The sequence below is a fragment of the Lupinus angustifolius genome, chromosome LG06 (genome assembly GCF_001865875.1).
Source record: "Lupinus angustifolius cultivar Tanjil chromosome LG06, LupAngTanjil_v1.0, whole genome shotgun sequence".
In the NCBI taxonomy this organism is placed as follows: domain Eukaryota; kingdom Viridiplantae; phylum Streptophyta; class Magnoliopsida; order Fabales; family Fabaceae; genus Lupinus; species Lupinus angustifolius.
This window is the reverse complement of record NC_032014.1, coordinates 27,956,819-27,969,752: the sequence shown is the minus strand read 5'-3', so window position 1 is coordinate 27,969,752 and position 12,934 is coordinate 27,956,819. Positions and strand designations below refer to the sequence as shown.

At 30.7% G+C, this 12,934-nt stretch overlaps 1 protein-coding gene and 1 long non-coding RNA gene across 2 annotated transcripts; one reads left to right on the top strand and one right to left on the bottom strand.

Moving 5' to 3' along the window:
* On the bottom strand, positions 4,973-11,260 carry LOC109350649 (uncharacterized membrane protein At3g27390-like). The gene is made up of 10 exons (XM_019591884.1): positions 11,047-11,260; positions 9,782-9,890; positions 9,483-9,678; positions 9,258-9,394; positions 7,776-8,064; positions 6,831-6,937; positions 6,604-6,736; positions 6,281-6,476; positions 5,438-5,678; positions 4,973-5,358 (listed from the first exon to the last, which is right to left on the bottom strand). Exons 1-10 carry the CDS (start codon positions 11,138-11,140, stop codon positions 5,127-5,129), a joined length of 1,734 nt encoding a protein of 577 aa, XP_019447429.1. The 5' UTR covers positions 11,141-11,260; the 3' UTR covers positions 4,973-5,126.
* LOC109350650 lies at positions 11,089-11,373 on the top strand. Its single transcript, XR_002108117.1, has 2 exons — positions 11,089-11,205; positions 11,254-11,373. It is a non-coding gene; the product is annotated as an uncharacterized LOC109350650 (long non-coding RNA).

The window sequence follows — 12,934 nt, the reverse complement described above, 5'->3', positions numbered from 1 at the left end:
GGTAGGGTTTTGGGAGGTTTTTTGGATGTTTTGGCAGTGTTTCAATAATACTTTTTGTGTCCTTCTCCTCTTCCTAACCCACTATTTATAGGAAAAAAATAGCCCAACCGAAATCCTTAAAGATTTGCCTACCTCTTTAATTTTTTCATAAATCAAATATCCCCTTTTTAAAATCCAATCAAATTGATTTGATTTCCATTAACCAGGATATTTGAAAAATTGATTTCAAATCTGGAATTTGAATTTCAAATTTGAAATTTGAGTTTCAAATCTTAAATTTGAATTCAAATTTGAAATTAAAATGTTTTGAAAATCTTTTTTTGATTTTTTATTTTTTTGTTTATCCGAAAAATCAATAAATACTTAAGAGAAAATAATCATCTTTTTAATTTTTTATTATTTTTTTGAAATTCGAAAATTAATTTATTATTATTATTATTAGTTATTATGGCACCCAATTGTGTTTTTAAGCATGATATCTTATTTAAATGCTAAAAATCTGAAAATTGGTTTTAAAATCTTTCACCATCTTCCATTTATTGAATGCTATTTCGAAATTTTTTAGAAGAAAAAATTTTATTTTTATTTTTATTTTTATTCTTTTTGTTTTGAAAGATGACATGTGGGCCTATGGCGGCCCAAACAACATTTTTTTGAAAAATTGTTTTTTAGGGCTTAGACTTTATTTGTATTTTCTTGAAATGGAAAACTTATTATTTGGAAACGAATTGGGCTTTTTCTGGGCCGGACAAAAATGAGTGTTCCCAAAAATTTATTTTGTATGTTTCATATTTAAAGATATGATGCTGGAAGATTCATTTTGTATGCCTTATCCTTTTCTTCTTCTTCTATGTGTGTAATAAAAGGAATACCTCTTTCTTTTATAATCAAGTTTTTATTCTTTTGTATTTTGTAACATATGCATATTAAGTATTGATTCTGTAAAATATGTAACTGCCAAAAGTTAAAAATTCTTATTATTATTAATACTTGTGACTAAAAGTCAAACAATCAAAGGGATATAATTGATTCTATGACATATAAAAAATGTTCTTTTCATTTTTATATATATATATATATCAGATAGTAACAAACACAACAATGATAACTAAAGCATTTTAGTTATATAATAGTATTGAAGTTAAATTATTTCAGTTTTTCCATTTATTTAAAGTTTCGGTTTTTCCATTCAGATGATGACTTACTAAGTTTTGTGTCATTTTTACATGTATCAACTAATTTATTTAAAGTTACGAGCTTATAACCTCGATTTTAATAATTACTTGAGATATTGACTTAAAAGATAAATAATTTATCAAACATTTCTATTTCAATCTATTAGTTTAGTTATTAGTTGTCATCTTTCAGCTTATAAACTTTTTGTTAACTTAATAACTTTCGGCTAGCTTATAATTTTCTAACTAACATAATTTATATTCTTGATGAACCTCAAGCTTGTCTATCTCAATATACATGTATGAATGTGATGCAGAAAGTACACCTTAGACCTTTTTATAACCCTACAGTAATTGTTCTTAAGGTTGTTCTTAATAGAATAAGAATATTCTTATTATGTTCTCCACTGTGGTGTTCTTATTCCTTGTGTTTTGTTCTTAAATAAGAACAAAAGTGGCTAAATAAAAGCACCATTGTTGAGGAGAGAAGAACAATAAAGATACACAATCTAGGAATAAATACAAACACAAACATATTCACAAATATCAATATATCCATAAACATCAAAAAATCTAGAAACATTATAAAAATTAAAATATCGCAGAAACGAAAATAATAAAAAATCGAAGAACCCTAGCTTGTCTTTCTTGAACGAAAATTCCACTCATTGCAAGTATGTCAACAACAAGAGTATATTTTTTATTTATAATTTATTTCTAATATTTATAGTAAATTATAAATTTTTTTAATTTATTAATAAATAAATAAGTAATTATCAATGTTGTTAAAACCATACCGGTTATCAAACCGGTCAGAGTACTGGTATAGTGGTACAGTGGTTCAACCAGTGGTTCAGTAATTAAACCGCATGCCGGTTAAACCGGACAAACTACTTATATCAATATATATATAAACCTATAACAAAAAAATTCCAAATAGGTAGATACTCAAATTTATAATCCATATTTATAATCTACTCAAAATTCACATAAATAAACAACTTTAAGTCTTTAACAAATTCAAAGTCTAAATTAAAAAACATATATCAATCCAAAAGTATCACTTAACAACCACAAAATATAAATAAATGACATAACTTCACAACTCACTCTATAAAACAAATAAATTTAGAGTTTTAACATTTAATATTAAGGAGTCAAAGTTATCTTATATGAATATTATATTTTCTACAAAATCCTATATTCAGACAGTACTCCGAGATTACACAAATGTCACTGAGATTACACACGAATGTTATGAACCAAAATATGTAATCTAAATATGCTTTGGTAGCATGTGCCTTGAAGTGAAGAAGAGTTGGAAAGATGGGTCCCCTTGTAATGAATTTTTAAGTTTTTAAGTTTTTTTTTTAAAAAAAATATGTGTATAAACCAACCGGTTTAGTAAAATACCGGCCGGTTCACCGGTTTTGACCGGTTTTTGACCGATTTTGACCAGTTTTGATACTTGACCGGTTCAACACCTGTACCGTACCGGTTAGAGGGCCGGTTCACCGGTTTTCCGGTTGAACCGGCCGGTACGGTACGGTTTTTATAACTATGGTGATTATTCTTAATGTTTTGGTATACTTATTGTAAAATATAAAAGTGTGGGAAAGGTTGTGGGACCCAAATAAGAATAAGAATGATATTTGTCATTGTGAGGAAAATGTAGATATTCTTATTTATGCGGAGTTGTAATAAATTATAAAATAATATGTGAGACCCAAATAAGAATGAAAATGTTATTCTCTATTGTAGATGTTCTAAAGGTTTTACAAGGCTTATATTGTGTATTTTTGTTTACTTTTCAAATCAGATTTAAAAAGTATTATCCATTGTAAGTACAGAAAAATTTATATTGGCATTCATAGTTTGAGTTTTGTGTCTTATTTTAATAATTAAGAGAGGAAAGTTTAATATTATAATTTATCAAAATATTACTAGAGGTTAATATAAAATTTCATTAAACTTGTTAAGTTTAAGGAATAATTAGAAAGAAAAATAGTTTTATGCTGGCTATTTGTAAAAAAAAAATAAAGTTTATGTACCTTCTCTATAAATTATAAAATATTTGTTGCGACCCGATTTTCGACTAGAATGTCGGCTTTGTAACTTAGGAAAAGGTGAAGTCAATTTTGGCCTCTCCTAGATGATTTGAAGTTGCCACTATGTTTTTGTGGATAAAACATAGCAAAACTCTCTGTTATGCCACTATTAAAATGGTATTTTCACCTGAGTTCTAAGCTCGGTAGTCGATTAGGATTGGTGAATGTATTAGCACCCAATTCGTCCGTATTAAAATGATACCCTTGCAAACAACATAGACTTTTATACCCTTAACAAATTTATTTATTATAACAGTTTTTTATTTTTGTGTATGAGAATAGTTAATTTTAGTGTATTCCTAGGTGCAATAGGAAAATTAAGACTACATAGTTCTGGATAAAAAAATGTTTGTTTTGATTAAAATTTTAGAAATTATATAAATTGATTGAAGATGAATTAATAGACGAATAGTCAATATTGGTCACTTGCCCCTTCCCACTTTGATAAATAACATAGGTAGTACTGATGACCGTGACCGCTTCTTGGTTCGAATGGGAAGGAAAGTGTAACATGAGTCGTAACTTTGCTAATAAATCCTCATTAAAATATTTTATTTATTAAATTAAATCATTTCTAAAAGAGAAAATTAATGGACGAAGAGTCGACATTGATCATTTACATACTTCCACCTTCGATAGATAACAAAAGCCAACACTAATGGCTGCAACCGCTTCTCAGTTTGAATTCTTGAAGAAAAAAATACAATATGAGCTATAATCTCACTATCGAATACCAATTAAAACATTTTTAAATTTTAAATTAAAATATATTTTTTAAAAGAGAGAATTAATAGATGAAAAGTCGACGCTGGTCACATACCCCATTTTCGCTTCGATAGATAACAAAGATAATACTAATGATCGTAATCACTTCTCAGCTTAAAGGAAAAGAAAAATGTAACATGAGTTGTAACCTCACTATCACATCATCATTAAAACACTTTTATACTTTTTTATATCTAGTAATAATCCATTTATTTATTTAAAGTTTAGTTATTATTGAATAGGATTAATATAATAAATAGGAAACTAAATAATTATATTAAACAACCAATAACATATATATATATATCTATCTTGCTTTATGATTGAGCTTTGCTTCTACTTTTGAACAAATGTGGTGAAAAGCACACCAACATTCACTCTGAATATATGTGCCTAACAAACACTTTTCATCCAGCAGGTTTGCTATTTTTGATTATTTATTTATTTATTATTTCTATTTGTATTCAATATTTCAAGTTAGTATAAATCAATATATATATATATATATATATATATATATATATATATATATATATATATATATATATATATATATATATATATATATATATATATATATATATATATATATTGATTTATACTAACTTGAAATATTGAATACAAATAGAAATAATAAATAAATAAATAATCAAAAATAGCAAACCTGCTGGATGAAAAGTGTTTGTTAGGCACATATATTCAGAGTGAATGTTGGTGTGCTTTTCACCACATTTGTTCAAAAGTAGAAGCAAAGCTCAATCATAAAGCAAGATAGAGTGTGGTTTTTTGGCATGTTTATATTATAATTCAGATCATAGAAGCATCACACGATATAGATAAGAGTCAGACTCTTCTCCATTACGGGAGTAGAGATAGGAGAGTTCTATTTTTGTATTGATATCAGAAAAATAAGAAATGAAGACATGAATGACAATATTATACTTTGGGCTACACTATGCTCAAATATATCCTTAAATTCCAATTCATTTTCAGTATTATGAACAAATACAAATGTAGAACAAACATGACATGATGACATTTTTCTTTTTTTTGGGTTATATATAACATGCTATTCTTATCAAGAAATTTCGAGATCTCTTCCACCATGTTCTAACCCTTGACCGGACCCATTCCCTCTTGTTCCCTTGAAAGATGTGAAACTAATCAACCGAGCAAAGGCACTCTTCGATCTGGTCATTGTGTGAGCTCCATGCTTCTCAGCGAGTTCATCTGATAATGATTTTACGATATGATCAAATCGACGCTTGTACGTTGGGAACCTTGTCATAGAATTGGTGATCCCTTGTAATCTGTGTAACATAAGAATGAGAAGATCGTCAAAACATAAAATAGTGAAAGTAACTAATTGACTAGTTTTTGGTTTAATACCTTCTAGCCAATGCATTGAGTTCAGCGCGTTTGACCTCGGATTCTGGGGGTGGGACAACACTTAAATCTTTCAACCTATCTGCATCACCATTCAAGAGAACTAATTTGCTGAGGTAGTCCTCTTCTGAGGCAGAAAGGTTTTCAGCTTTGATTTGTTCTTTCATGATCAAAAGGGGATTAAGGAACCATTCGAAAAAAACTTCCCTTGGTCTGTTTGAGGTTGTTAGTTCAGTATCATCACCTACATCGAGTAAGTAACGAAAATGATGTCTAATTAGCAAGGATTTGATTAGAAATTTAAATATGCGGATGTATGTAAGATTTCGTAAAAGTGAAAGGACTCGACTAGAAAGTTTTGAACTAAAAGAGCTAACTTAAAAATCAAGTGAAACTGTAAGGACCGAGAATAATTCAACAATGACAACCAAGTCGGTTGTCATAATCCTAATAAGTAAAGGAACAATTCCCTTGAAGGATATGAAACTAAGACCTATTCATGCAAGGGACACACTAGTGGTTATCAATTATATGTACAACAATCAAGCCTTTATCCTACTAGGTGGGGTCGGCACTTTAGCATGTTGCTTCTGGGCAACGACCTAGCATTAGCATTATAATATCATTAATCCATATCATAGATTCAGTTTTACATTGACTGTCGACTATCTAACACAACCTCCACCTTTTATCCGGGCTTAGGATCAGCTATGTATAGTATCACACAAAGGCAGGCTAACAACTATGCCGTACCAATTTCAATTCAACCGAAAATTAACAAATAGAGGGAAAAGAGGAAGGTAAAAACATCTAGGCCTAGAAGTAGAACGGTTGCATTTCACTTACCTATCAATAGACCGGTGGAATTGAATTTCACAGAGCGCAAGAGTCCTTGGAGAAGGCAATATGCTGGCAAACCAATACTAATAACTCTATTCCCTTTACCAGACTTGGCTTCTTCTATGTCTTTTCGTGTTATTAGACCTTCCGAAACCATTTTTTCTCCAACATTATGACATTCTTTGAATAAGCAATCGAATAGCTACCCAAGACATCGACGATATTCATTTAGTACATAGCATCAAGCGATATGCAAAACATGAACATCCAACGAAAAAAGGTGATATTTGAGTCATGCATCATAGGCCATAAAATACTACAAAACATACCTCGAGTGATTTCAACTCAGTGATATTAGTTTTCATTGAATATGAGCGAGAAGGAGCCTTTCGGAGGCTGGATCTTAAGGAATTTGAATGTGCAGTTCGCTGTGACGAGTCAATGTTTTCACGATATTGAGGCCTACCAAATATAAAATTTGCAAAAAGTAAAAAACACGAGACAAAAGCATTAATTAGAAGTTACGGTCATAATATATAATGAAGCAAAACATAACCTAGGGAAGCACGATCCTTCCGGCATGTCAAGAATATCATTGCTGTATTCATCATAGAAGGACAAAGCTGCAACAGTGTAACGAAGGGCCAACAAGAAGGAAGACTCCTACATTTTGAAGAACAAATAAACAAAGTTCATCAAACCAAAGTGAGACTATCATGGTTTCATGTAACTTCAAGGTGATTAACATGGCATTATCGTATATGCTACATTTGCAAAGAAGGAATTTTTGAAGCATTCTTCATACCCAGGATTTTGAAAAATACAATTTAGAACTGTGTAAGTTTTATGGTGCCATGTGGCACTGCCCATGAAAGGTTTAGACTATATGAGAGAAGTATTCAGAAAATCATGCTAACATATTTAAGCACATTGGGATTAGCAAACATTATCAAGAAAACCATCAATGCATAGTCAATCGTACCAAGAAGAGATAACGATACTAATTATTATTACTTGGATAGTTGGATTATACTTCAAATACCATTTTCAAGTTTTTTCTACCATATACTATTTATTTTCATATCTATAAAAAACATATCCTTGGAATGACTAAGCCTCAACAGCTCAAGGTTTACACCGACCCTGCGGTATAGTTGGACAATGAGCCCTCGGTATAGTTGTTTACCTTTTACCTGTATCATTAAAATACAACATAGGTAGGGCACAAATGTGCCTATGATGAACTGGAAATTGGATGCAGTGATACGTCAAGTCGTCAAACGGCAGTGAATGATGAAACTTAAGTTATTTTTTATCCTAATCGTCGATGTTACTTCCACCATTCTTTGTATTCATACATCAATCAATGTAGAAAAGCATAGGAGTAGCCGAGAAGCTTAACACCAAACTGCTACATGTATTTGTAATTGTCTAACCAAAGTATATACTAATTGGTTATATTAACACGGTGCAAAAAGAGCTAAAAGATACGAGGATTGACCTGATAAGCAACAATTCCGGCGTAAGCCCCAAGAAAGATACTTGCTAGCCAGGACGCCAAAACTGCGCCAGCAACAGCCAATGGCCACAAAAGGATAGCAAGTCCTGCAAAAGGTACACATATAGTATCCAAGAAAGGACCTTCACGGCCAATGAGGTCGTGAAACAACCGGCACCACCCCTTATAAAGCATATAGGGGGCTTTGAAAAGGGCAACAAATGATATAACTGGCACATCAACTATGACTCCAATAATTGCAGCTAAAACTGCACCAGGGAGATAAAGCAGCCTGAACCAAAAAAGAAAAAAGAACATCGGTAAAATTTCAAAATAGACTATCATTGTTCATATAACATAACTCCTCTGCATCAGACAACAACATATTTGAGTATTATAAGTCGCATGTTATCTAAAATTCATTTTCATAGTCACAATTTTGTTGCATTTTGAAGTTCCCAGACTCCACCAATAGAGACACTTAATTTACTTTCGAAGAGGTAAAATTGAGTAATCTCATCCCATGTTAAATTTGTAATACACTTGGTTAAACAAAATGTATGAGAAAGAACAAGAGCTAAACAATTTTATGTCACCCCGTTCACCATATTGGTAAAACAAGACCGAACTTTGGCAGAAGAATTAACCGAATCATTTTGGTTATAAAATTTATGCACTTAGGTTTATACTTGCCTATTGGAACTTACACAGAACCAAAAGATATCCCATGAAAAGAATTGTCATTCTCAAAAATTCTATCCAATATCAATGCCTTCTGTCAATATTTTCTAGGAAAATCTGCTTAAGCTTTGCTATAATTAAATTTGGCAAGCAAATTAAACTTGATTAAAATCACGAAACCATCGCAGAAAAGGTATAAAAAACAGGACAGTGCCATCTATGATTGAAGCTTTAGACCTAGTGACTGAAGCTGAAATAATCTTGTTTCACAAACAAACATAAAAGGTGACCCGGTACACGAGGCTTCACATAATGGAGTCTGGGGAGGGTAGATATATAGAGTCTTACCCTCACAAATGAAGAGAATGTTTCCAGGATTTGAACCTATGACCTCTGGGTCACAGGGTAAGCAACCTTACCGTTTCCACAAACAACTAGGATTTAATATATGAAAAACTGAAAAGTATTTAGAGTGACATACAAGCACATTCTCTCTTCAATAATCGGAAAACAATGGAGCTTTGAACCAACAAAGTGCTTTAACCACAAGTCCACAACCAATTTGTGATAGACATGATTTCTGTGAGTATTATGATTATGCAAAACCTTTCAATGAAAAACACCTTTTAAAACACAAACTACAGGAAAAAAACACAGACCTTCATCACACAGGCCAGCGCTAAAGAAAAATACTGCCACCTAGTTGATTACCCGAGACAAAAAATTGGATTTGCATACAACAAATTCAAGGGAAAGCTTTCGAGAAAAAAGAAACAAACACAGCGAGGCATACAATGACAAAACCTGATCTCATAGTATTTCCCATTTGGAGGTCCCTTTTGTCGCAAGTCATCCATAACCGAGAAATAGGAATGGAAAGAAACATTTTTTACATCCATGACAGCCATGCAACTCCTATCAATAGTGCTCCACGTACCATCCTGAGGGCGTAGTAAGAAATTTATGTAATGAATAGCAGTGGGATAACAGAAACAACAAGCATTTTAAAAACAGTAAAATAACACATACGGTAAAACAGTGGAAAAGTTTGTCTTCTTTTCCTTCCTCTATAGCTTCAAAAGTAGCAAATATTGGCGAAAGAAATCCAAAGGCTGCTCCACCTATGATACTTCCAAGAATTCCAACCACCGGCAATGAAATCAACAGTATTGGCAGTACGCATATGCAGATAACTAGCTTCAGAAAAGGTCCTAACTGTCTAGCACTGTCCATTAGGTAAAATCAGTATGAGAAAATCAGACTATATTTACGATAAACCGATAGATCAATGAGCAAGAACATGGAAGAGTAAAAGTCGAGGAAAGCACCTCATGACGCAATAATATGTCCAAACAACATGTGCTGGCCATAGTCCAAGGATGATAGCAGAGTTCCCAATTGACATTAATAAGCATATCAATGGGCAGAGAAAGACACCTGAAATCAATTAGCATTGGTAAGTAGGATTCACAATCATACAACTAATGCAGAATCATTCGTTTAACTCTCTTCCAATATAGTGAGCACAATATACAAGTAGCCATTACATATTCCATAGTTGAAAAAAGAAAAAAAAAACACAAGATGTTTAAACCATAGTCACCTAATATACAGTTCTCTTTGGTACAGGTATGTAGTACACGCTATGCTACCCCTACTAAATATCGATATGTTAGGGTATACTTTGTTTAGTTTCTATAGCTCTCTGACCATTTCTAGTCCACTTCTTATAGGTTTGAATCAACTTTGACTTCACCTTGGGAGAAATATCCTAGCATAAAATTATCTCTTGTTTATTGTAACTCATTTATATAGGTGAGTGCATATCATGCATTACTCTTTTTTTGTTCTTTCTTCTACTTAAACTATAGGTGAAAATCTGGTTTGTTAATTATAGAGAACCAATTCACAAAAGAACCAGGATTTGGTACGCAAAGAACCAATTTGCGGTTCTCTACCAAAATGAGATAATTGTGTTTCAATGGTTTAAACTTAGTGGTTGCCTAGTATGTGTCAATGAGTGTTTATCTGGTATAACTAGGGTATCCTCTCACCCTATGGATAAGGAACTAATCTCTTTCGAGGTGTGTGCCCTTCCAACAAGGGTCACTCCTAGGAATCGAAACTTTGACCATTGGCCTAGTACGATACTTGGGGATCTATTGAGGCCTTACACCACTAGACCAAGCCTTGTTGGTGTCAATGTCAATGTTAGTGTTTGTCATCAAATAGTTCTGTATTTTCTATTTCAGTTTCAGAAGCTTGTGCTTCTATAGAATTATTACATATTCTACTTATTCAACAAAAGTACAAGATTAATCAGACACAAACATAAGAATATTAATTATTCCCCCTATTTATAAGATAAGGTCATGAAAATATAATTGGAACTGTGTTATACTGTCATTAATTTACCAAAAATGAATAATGAAACAACACACCAAACACCAATTAATGTCTCAAAACATTGGTATAGGAATAGAAAGCCTAATAACCAACCTCACAGCAAAATCAGTAATAACTTAGCATATTAGAAAAGAAAGAAACAAAACTAAGCAGAAAAAAATAACAGAATAGAACCATTTGCATTCACCTTTAATGGTTCCTAGAAGCAGAAGCCCAATGAAAAAAGGAAGAAAGAGAATAAAGTTCCACAAAGAAGCAGAAAATCCTGTAGGAGGTTCCATTAAACCAAATCTTTGAACTTCAAATCACTGCCCTCAAGTACAATAGAAAAGATTCAAACTTTGAAGTTCAAATCACTGCCCACAAGTAGAATAGAAAAGATTCAAACTTTGAGCTCTTCAATCTTCAATCTTCAATACCCAGAAGTTAAAATGCAGTTTTCTGCAAGCACATGAAGATAACCAACATCTGGGTCTGTCTGATTCTCCATAATATTGATTTTTGCAACTTCCAAAAAATTAAATTCAAAGGGTACAAAAGGAATTATATTTAATTCAATGGAACTTCAAGTGAGTTGTTATGGAAAAGGAATCAATTCCACCCTTTCCATATTTTTTTTTTGTTAGTATAATGAATATCCCTCGACCTATGAGAGGAAGAAATTAATGGATGAATATCCTTCTCTCAATAAGCATCGTTCTTGGTAATTGAATTTTTCAAATTTTAATACTTTGAGGATGTAGTAACATTGATGAACTCCTAAAGTAATGAAAAAAATATATATGTACTATACGATTATTATATTTTAATATTTATATTAAAATTTAATTATTATTAACTCTTAAATATAAGTAATATAAAAATAATATAATATGTATTAATTATTTATACAATCTAAATTAATTTTTATATGAATTTTAGTCCAAGTAAGTTTATTCAACTTCTTAGTCATTAATTTTATAAAATCTAATAATTTAAATCTACTTACTAATTCAAACCATATAATTTTCCTATAATTTTTTATTAAAATGTAGTATAATGTTTTAAACTTACTTAAATTTGAATGGTACCCATTAATATGTAGGATGTAATAATTTCTGATTAATATAATATAGTGCTTAGGCTAAAAGCTAAAGCAAGTTGAACATGAGTGGTGGTTGTTGTGTATGAGGTGTAATTAGATATTTTACTAGAAAAGGAACATTCTTCAAAATCGAACATTAGAGGTATAGAAATGTTATAGTTTGCATTGAAAAATAAATTAAGTTGATAAGGTAATAGAAAATAAATAAATGACGAATGAAAATTAGTTTAATTCATGCGTGGTGAGTGATAAATTTGAAACATTTTTGCAGTTATTATTATTTAGAAAAGAGAGTTTAACTTTGTTTATTGTGAGACTCATGTTTCCCAACACTCTTAAACGTGATTCTCAATAAACGTGTTTTTGAAGTTTCCAACCAAAAATTAGTTTACATTAGAAAGTTTAGTTTATACTTAACATATAATGTGACGTGCATCCATGGTTTAAGGATGGTAATAAGATTGAATGGATTTCGGTACTGCATTATTTAGAAAATGTTACAAATAATTGTGAGTAATTGTGTGTTTATTTTCTACAATTTTATATATTATTTAAGTAATGAACATAAGAAAAAAATTATAAAACATATTTAAAATTTTAATCACATTTTAAATTTATTATTTCATCATTATGGTGTAAAGTTGATTTAGTAAGAATTGTTCAATCAACAAAATATTAGATTATACATTAAATTAACAACATAATATCAATTTTAACAATATAACATCATTGTTTAATAATATTTAACAATATCACAATCACATTTATGTATTAACAATATATATACACTAGTTACACTTAATCTCGGTCATTGATTTTTTTGAATCCAACGGACCAAATGAATGACTAAAATAAGTGATAAAAGAGAAAAAGATGAATTTTAAATAACCTTTAAGTTTCACTCATTTGTTCCATTGAATTTAAAAAATCAATAGCTTAGATTGAGTATAATTAGTGTAACTTAATTTGATGTAAACAAATCTTATATATA

Excerpts from the sequence above, each read along its gene's own strand:
- LOC109350649 (XM_019591884.1), bottom strand. The coding sequence starts at position 11,140 with ATGGAACCTCCTACAGGATTTTCTGCTTCTTTGTGGAACTTTATTCTC. Across the intron at positions 6,737-6,830 it reads GAAGGATCGTGCTTCCCTAG|GCCTCAATATCGTGAAAACA; the intron begins GTTATGTTTTGC and ends TATATTTGGTAG. Across the intron at positions 5,679-6,280 it reads TTCCACCGGTCTATTGATAG|GTGATGATACTGAACTAACA; the intron begins GTAAGTGAAATG and ends TACTCGATGTAG.